The sequence below is a fragment of the Nematostella vectensis genome, chromosome 2, assembly GCF_932526225.1.
Source record: "Nematostella vectensis chromosome 2, jaNemVect1.1, whole genome shotgun sequence".
Taxonomy (NCBI): Eukaryota; Metazoa; Cnidaria; class Anthozoa; order Actiniaria; family Edwardsiidae; genus Nematostella; species Nematostella vectensis.
Genome location: NC_064035.1, coordinates 20,869,050 through 20,876,336, shown reverse-complemented (window position 1 = coordinate 20,876,336; position 7,287 = coordinate 20,869,050). Strand labels below are relative to the sequence as shown.

The 7,287-nt window shown below is 41.7% G+C and overlaps 1 protein-coding gene across 3 annotated transcripts; it reads left to right on the top strand.

Moving 5' to 3' along the window:
• Positions 1–555: 555 nt before the first annotated feature.
• On the top strand, positions 556–6,770 carry LOC5505086 (homeobox protein MOX-2). Of its 3 annotated transcripts, XM_048724229.1 has the most exons (4): positions 556–1,545; positions 1,637–1,687; positions 2,688–3,042; positions 6,003–6,770. In XM_048724229.1, exons 2-4 carry the CDS (start codon positions 1,685–1,687, stop codon positions 6,311–6,313), a joined length of 669 nt encoding a protein of 222 aa, XP_048580186.1. In that variant the 5' UTR covers positions 556–1,545; positions 1,637–1,684; the 3' UTR covers positions 6,314–6,770. The 3 variants fall into 3 exon arrangements, with proteins under 3 accessions (XP_048580186.1, XP_032229389.1, XP_032229388.1); XM_032373498.2 differs by lacking the exon at positions 556–1,545 and having other exon boundaries at positions 1,563–1,687; XM_032373497.2 differs by lacking the exons at positions 556–1,545; positions 1,637–1,687 and having other exon boundaries at positions 2,550–3,042.
• The last annotated feature ends 517 nt before the right edge of the window (positions 6,771–7,287 follow it).

Genomic DNA, 7,287 nt, shown 5'->3' with positions numbered 1-7,287 from the left:
CACGCCATGTCACGTGACCCATATGATATGCAAGTTATCGCGGGAATCGCACTTATGTCTTTGAGCCATTTGTCTTGATCTAGGTGGCAAGCGGTGAAAGGCATTGGCGCATGCCTGAAAAGAAAACGCGGGATCCCTTCGATAAGAAGGGAAATTCAAATTAAACCCTATTAATTAACAAGGATTATACATCCCTGACCCCCCCCCCCCCCCTGTAAACGCAACCACGAGGCCGATTATTGTTTGTTGTATTAAAGCTTTGAGGCTAATTTGCGGCTTTATTAATCCTGTAATATTGATGGATTTTCTCGCTTTGCTTGAGAAGTAGAACTATATAACAGTCTGAATAAGACCCCGCGAAATGGAAATCATCACAAAGAGTAATTCAGCTTATGGCCGCAATTCTGGATAAAGTCGGCCCAATTTCCTTTCCTTTTCTTTCCTAACCGTATACTGAATACGGGTACGTCCAATGTAGTATGAATATTAAGTACATAAAAATATTTAGAGCCTGATTATCTGGAAATAAGTTGCACCTTTGACTTCGTCATACAGGGTGCATGGATAACGCTATTCGTCTTCTTGGTTAACAGGTTAAAACGACAAAGCTGCTGAGGTTATTTCGCCATTGACGTACTCATGTTACATGAGAAATCTGGCCTTGTTTTCGCGCAATATGACGTACTCCTATTCCTGTCTTGCCTATCCCACGCTCGTCAGTTGGTCCGAGTAGTTTCTAGTTACTATTTCACAACAGAGTCTTCAAGTTAGTATGCTAGTGAGGTGCCGAATTCCACCGCGTTAGAAACGATAGCGCCTAACTATTTGCAACGTTTGAATCACGTAAATAGCAACACCGCAGGAGAATACGGCAAGTGGTCCATCGGTGCGCCTGTGTCGGTACTCTCCTAACGACATCTCGCCGAACCAAGGGGGTAAATATTACGCTAAATGAGGTAAACACAGGGGTATATAGCACGGCGTGATCGCTATGTTCACTTTTTAGTAATTTTTTCAGCAGCGCAGCGAGGAGCTGTACTCATCTCCGATTGTCGCACCAGGCGAAGTTCAGTCTCCGCTGGTCTATGCATCATCAACGGAGCAGAGGTCAAACTGTTTAAATGTCGGCTTCTTGACTTCATAGGCTTACTGACAAACAAGTGAAAACGAAACCCCCGCGCTATCAAATCACTTGGGGTCAGCTATGGGTATAACTACAGATTTCCACGAAGCCTCAGTTCACTCCAAATTGCACAGACCACGAGCGCAGGCTAGAAGTGGCGAATGCTAAAAAAGTCGAGGACTAAATGCTGATATGCAACATGACAAGAGCGTTCCGGCCCTTAGGGAGCTTCATAAATGGCTTTGTGTCATAGGAGACGCGTTTCCAGGGATAATCACAGCAGATTCTCTTTGCGTGAGAACGGACTCGCATTCTGCGGCGATGAGTTGTGATGAACGCGCTCGTGCCTCGATCGTTACTTAGGGTATCATAGGGCTTGATCCAAGCTTATCCCCTACACCAACGGACTCTTGCGGCACGAGGTAAATACTTATTGAATAGTAATGTTATCTACCTGCCATAAACAGGTGGACTGTATATCTTAAGGAACTGCACTTCCTTGCTTTTTCTAAGCTTCCTGTGACTCGCAAGAACCTCGAACATCTTCCAACCAGCGACGTAATGGTGAGAGTCAAATGAATAACCCGATAGAACTCGAGGGTGATAAACCTAGAACTTGCTCTATCTTAGATCATCTACCAGTGCATTATAACAAGTCAAACGATTAGGGTATATTTATATTATCTCGAGCAATTATGGTTCAACATCAGTGTAGGACCTTAACTTGATTTACGTGAGAAAACGTTTAACAATAAGCTGCAATAGCACCTTTATACACTAGTGGTCAAAACTTGATGGATTACCCAAAAATTCACATCTGTTCTAGATTTTCACAAGGAATTATTCAAAGGCAGAAAATCCCCGAGCGAAGAGACTGTCGGTGCATTGCCTTTGTTAACCAACACCCTTTCCTACTCGTTCACACCCACTAGGAAGTGTACAGCGTGAAAATTAACACTCGCTTTGTCTTTGAAATTCGAAGAGAGGATTTCCTAGACACTCGCTGCGTTTTAAGACACTGGAAAGAGCGAGAAAAGTAAGGGGAGTTTTTTGGTACAGTTGAGGGCTCTATTATTCCTAAGATAGAGAATAATCTGTGATGGGATCAGTAGGGCGGCCGCAAGAGCTAGCGGCGGCGAGAGCACAAAGGTAACGACCGTCATGACGGTGTGATAACGCGAGCAAAATTGCACATCAAGCAATCAACAGTATAAACCCGCCTGGACATAAAACCACCTTATCCTAGCTACATTGGCAAGGGCTTTCTAAAACTTTTACTCAAAAGTACATATAATACTGATAAATCGATACGATTGAGAGACCAGCCCGGGCCATATTCACACAGTAGTGACCGGCTTGTGACAGCGCTGTTTCCGTCGCGCGATTGACAGTGCGGTGCGTTTGTGGTATGTATCGATTTCGGATCAAATTTGCCAAACCAGCCCCGATCCCCAGTGTGTGAGTCGGCGAATATCAGGGACCAATGTGTTTATATTGAAAGCAGCGCGCAAAATCGCAAATAACCACTGCGAATACTGACGCTATGTATTCCGCTCCCGTACAGTACGGATTCGACAACAACTCCTGTTCTTACCCCGTACATCCCGTAGTGAACCCGTATGGATATCAACCGGCGGGCTTATATTCCACGGTTCCTCCACTTCATCACAACCCTCCAACAACTACTGCAGCCTCGCAGTACAATGGCACCGAGTACAACACGTATCCTCCACCGCTCTCGCATCCCAATGATCCGACACGTGGCTTCTACAGCCCTGTGCAGCCGAGCGGACCTTACGGAGAGCAGGCATTCTACCCTACGCAAGACCTAACAGACGCACTACCGATTCAGCAACCTTGTGCTCCCGCGCCAACCGCCTGTGATGGCTTCTTTAACGAAGCTTACCCGTCAGACGAAGGTAGGAAACAAGTCGCTTGACTCTTTCTGCTTAGTATTGTATTATGATGGCTGTGTTAACGAGCGTCTGGAGGGTTAGATTGAGTTGTATCGCTCTTCAGACTAGTGACTTATTGAAGAGGTTTGAAAACACGACAGTCACTCACATTGATGCTTAGTGACATGATTGTCAAGGTTTTATTGCGCACTAAGAAGTGTGCAACGCGCGAATCTCAACCGAGAACAAACTGATTTTAACCAATACCTTATAGAGTTGCGTCATGTTTAACACAACATAGGGGAAGTATTCCTGTAAGTCTGCGCCTAGCCTTGATATGTTACTGTAAAGAAAGAGGAGTTTCCGCAATATTAGAAGTATAATTCTTTGCAAGCTTTCTCATACCTTTAAATGGTCTGTTGCTTCCGATGTAAAGGCTTCTGTGAGAAAAAAAGCGATGGTGGTAAAGTGTTTGTTGTCGTGACGAATAAGACAACACGATCAATCAATATTATACATCGACTAGTACCCCAGAAAATGACACTTTGTTTTACTACGTCTAAAATATACTCAGTGTGCATAATGTGTACTGAAAGCTCAAAATTGATGGGATCATTCCGCTTATGTCTAAAAATTACTAAATTCTGCACGCTATCAACGTCATAAAGTCATATTTTTTCGTAGAAAAGTGCATATCAAAGTACCTCTAAAAGCTGGACTTGTTTTTGGAGTGTCAAAGATAAAGCATGGAAGCAGCTACACAATGGTCCATTTAGCAGTTTCCTTTGTGTTAATTTGAGTTAACCCAAACCGATGTTATCTTGGTCGCCGTGCACCGTTGGTTATGTGTTGTCCGTTAGGAGCGTCAGATGTCTTTCCATTAGCCATTTTATTACCGGGATAAGATATCCAAATCATAGCGCCAACTCAAGTCTGAAGCAAAACGCACTTTGTAGTCCTCCTTCCGCAAACTCATTTTACGAACAAGTTTTGAATGCAAAATACCCTGGCTCCAGACCTGTGGTTTAGACTAAATTGTGACTATTCGCCAGTGGAAATATAAACACATGTTGGGAGCTCCAATGTGATTTTTCTGTTTAATCAAGGCTACCATTATTTAAAAGTTCCATAAACGTTAAGTGCCCTTTTTTCGATTCTTAATATTCTTGTGTTGTCTTTCGCGAAATGCGCTAATTATGGCGTGTGTACAGTGTTAAGTACAATAAAAGCGCATTAAATCATTAAAATAGTAAGCCTGCTTGTCGCAATGCTCAACAAACCATATAATCTCTTTATTGTAAATAAAAAAGATTCTTATGGCCCTCAGAGTACGCTTCGTTTTCGGTCTTTGCATTGAGAACCTAAGCTACGTTTTTTCTAATCAAGCTGGTTCTGCCTCAAATGAATATGGCGTGTTATGCTTTAAGGAAAACAGGATCCACATATTTTTTAAAGCGTCGTAAGAAAAATCGTCTTTATAAAACGAGAAAGACTTACCCTACTGTACTCTCTTAAAAGGACAACGGTAAAACTACTTGATTGAGGAATTAAAATTAAGTTCATGCCGTCATATACCGTCTTTTCCACTCTATCTAAAGTTATTAAATGACTTTAAATGCTGTATATAGTCAAGGTACTCATGCCATTAAATTGTATAGGCATTTTTATCAATTTAATATAAATTTAATAAGAGACCCTTGGTCTGTTGTCTACATCAAGTCTCACGGTACTCGCTATCCGCTGCAGATCTCGCTCAATAGGCTTGTAAAAAGACAAAGAATGGATTTATTCATGAAGGTCGTATCAGTAACAGATAGCTGTAAATCGGCGAAAAGAAAGAGTTTCGTAGTTATCGAGGGTTTGCTTGAGGTCCGCACACCTGCCGAATGAATGCCAACCGTCAACCACAAGAGCGCGCTTCAACGCTTCGACTTGAACACGCTAATCGATCGTATATAATACACCTTTCGCCATCCATTTAGAAACTCAAATAGGTATAGAGAACCGACACAAATTTTACGCACTCGCATAGAGTGAGTATTACAGTATTTTGACCATTCGCGCTACAGATGTCGGGCATATACCGCTCGCTGCACGGCTCGCCGCGGCGAAGCGTTACTTACTAGTATTTATAAGCCCAGATTGAAGACGTGCGCGGCTTGTGGTTTGCAGTGCGGCAAAACTTCAAACGGAGCATTCCTTACGTGCGATCAATAATTGAGCAATACTCAGACATCGCTTGAAACTTTTTTATATGAACTAAGCCTTTAGATAAAGTTCTAGCGAGGCTTTAAAATTTTTCAAGGCTTAATTATGTAGTTTTTGCAGTATAAGAAATATTTGTTTAAATAAGTCCAGCGGAATATGTAATTGCATTTCCTGAAAAGATGATGGTTTTTTTCGGTAGGTAATTATGTTATCTTTCGGAACTTTGTGGTACCAACAAAAGAACAAGCAGCGCACACCTATAAACCTTTTCACGCCTCTTAAAACCCCGCAGCTCAAACCATACACTCGCTAACTTATTCTTTGAATAACTTATAAAACCTAGTTTTAATAATCACATTGGATTTGGATAGCATAACGCTGTTAGACTACTATTTCGCATACCATCGACCATCTAACTTGGACACTTCAATCGTAGTATCACTTCTTATATTCGCCAGGACTTTTACTTTCTCTGTCAAATGTGTCAACAATTCGTGTCTCACAAGAGTTTATCATAGTGTAGTGGAACGTAAAGTTAGACATTAAAGAAAAGGGTTGTGAAGAGCGAAACCTTTATTGATAGAATGTTAAATTTGTGCTCTCGGGGAGGGAAAATTGCCGCGGTTTAGATCAGAGCCCCCCATTCGCGCTTATTCGCTGGGTATACGTGCCGCCTCAATTGCTATTGGTGGATACTGCACTTTCTATCTTTCCCTTTGTGATTAAAGAGGCCGATTAATTGTTTTGAGCTTGAAATTCTCTAATCTGTCTCACAGGCTCACAATCTCCGTCAGACGATGGCGATGGCGGCAAAACGACGCGAAAGAGAAAGGAGCGCACCGCGTTCTCAAAACACCAACTCCAAGAACTCGAGAATGAATTCATACGAAATAACTACTTGACGAGGCTGCGGCGGTACGAGATTGCCGTGTCCCTGGATCTGACGGAAAGACAAGTTAAAGTGTGGTTCCAGAACAGAAGAATGAAGTGGAAGCGAGTCAAAGGAGGAAAGAAACCTGAAAAGCGCCCTGCGAGTAATGCGGAAAACGAAGAAGCAGATGAGGAGGACTTGCTCACTCTTAGCTGAAGAAAACAATCTCTTATTTATCTATACATGTACATAGAACCTTGATTATAAAAACACGTTCGTGCCAATGAACACATACGACTACTTAATGCATAAAGCAAAGTACTGACTGATATTTTTGTTGTACAAACCAGGGAGTTCAAACGTACTTGCAAAAAAGTCTTAATTACTGGACGAGAACCTAGCTCTTCTATGCTCTTAACAGCGAGAATGACTGCTTGACAAAACAGTCATTGCCTGAAACAGGTTTTTCAGAATGGATTGTTGTTAGGAGAGCGCGCCAGAGCGCCGTTCAGTCACTTCACCCTCAAGTGTAGCTATCCTTTCTAGAATGACTCCGTAGCTCATAACTGTCTTAGGACAAAAATTTTATCCTCTTTATCGTATTCTAAGGATATTTTATTTCCATTGTAAATATAAAGATTAGAGAAACAATAAAGTGCACCGTCAAATGTCAGTTATTTCAACCTTAACATCTGACTATAAAAACAGGCATTATTCTAGAATCGATAGACACGGACTAGGCTTTATAAACCCTCAACTGTCATAGCGGAAACGAGAAATGTAACAATCTACTAAGAGCGTTATTCGGCTGCCATTCCACGCATATGTGAAATGAGATGGAGGAAAATGTAGAGAAAAGATGTGATTTATCACACACAGAGAGCAAAAAAAAAAATGCCGTTATAAACATTGAGGACATTGCAAGTTTGATCACTGTTCTTTTTTGAAAAACAGGAACTCCGCATACATGACCTCCAACTCGCTCACAATGCAATCAAGTATTTCGGTTTTTAAGTTAGAAAACTAGTTCATGACCGGTGAAAATTACAAAAAAAAAATGATACAAAAGCCAAAAGTATTATCCCAAAAATTCAAAGATACTTAAATGGTAGTGGAATTCCGGCGCAAAGTGGTTTTAGTACACGTTAAGGCAGAGATCAGACATATATTGCTGTTATACTGGTTTTCAT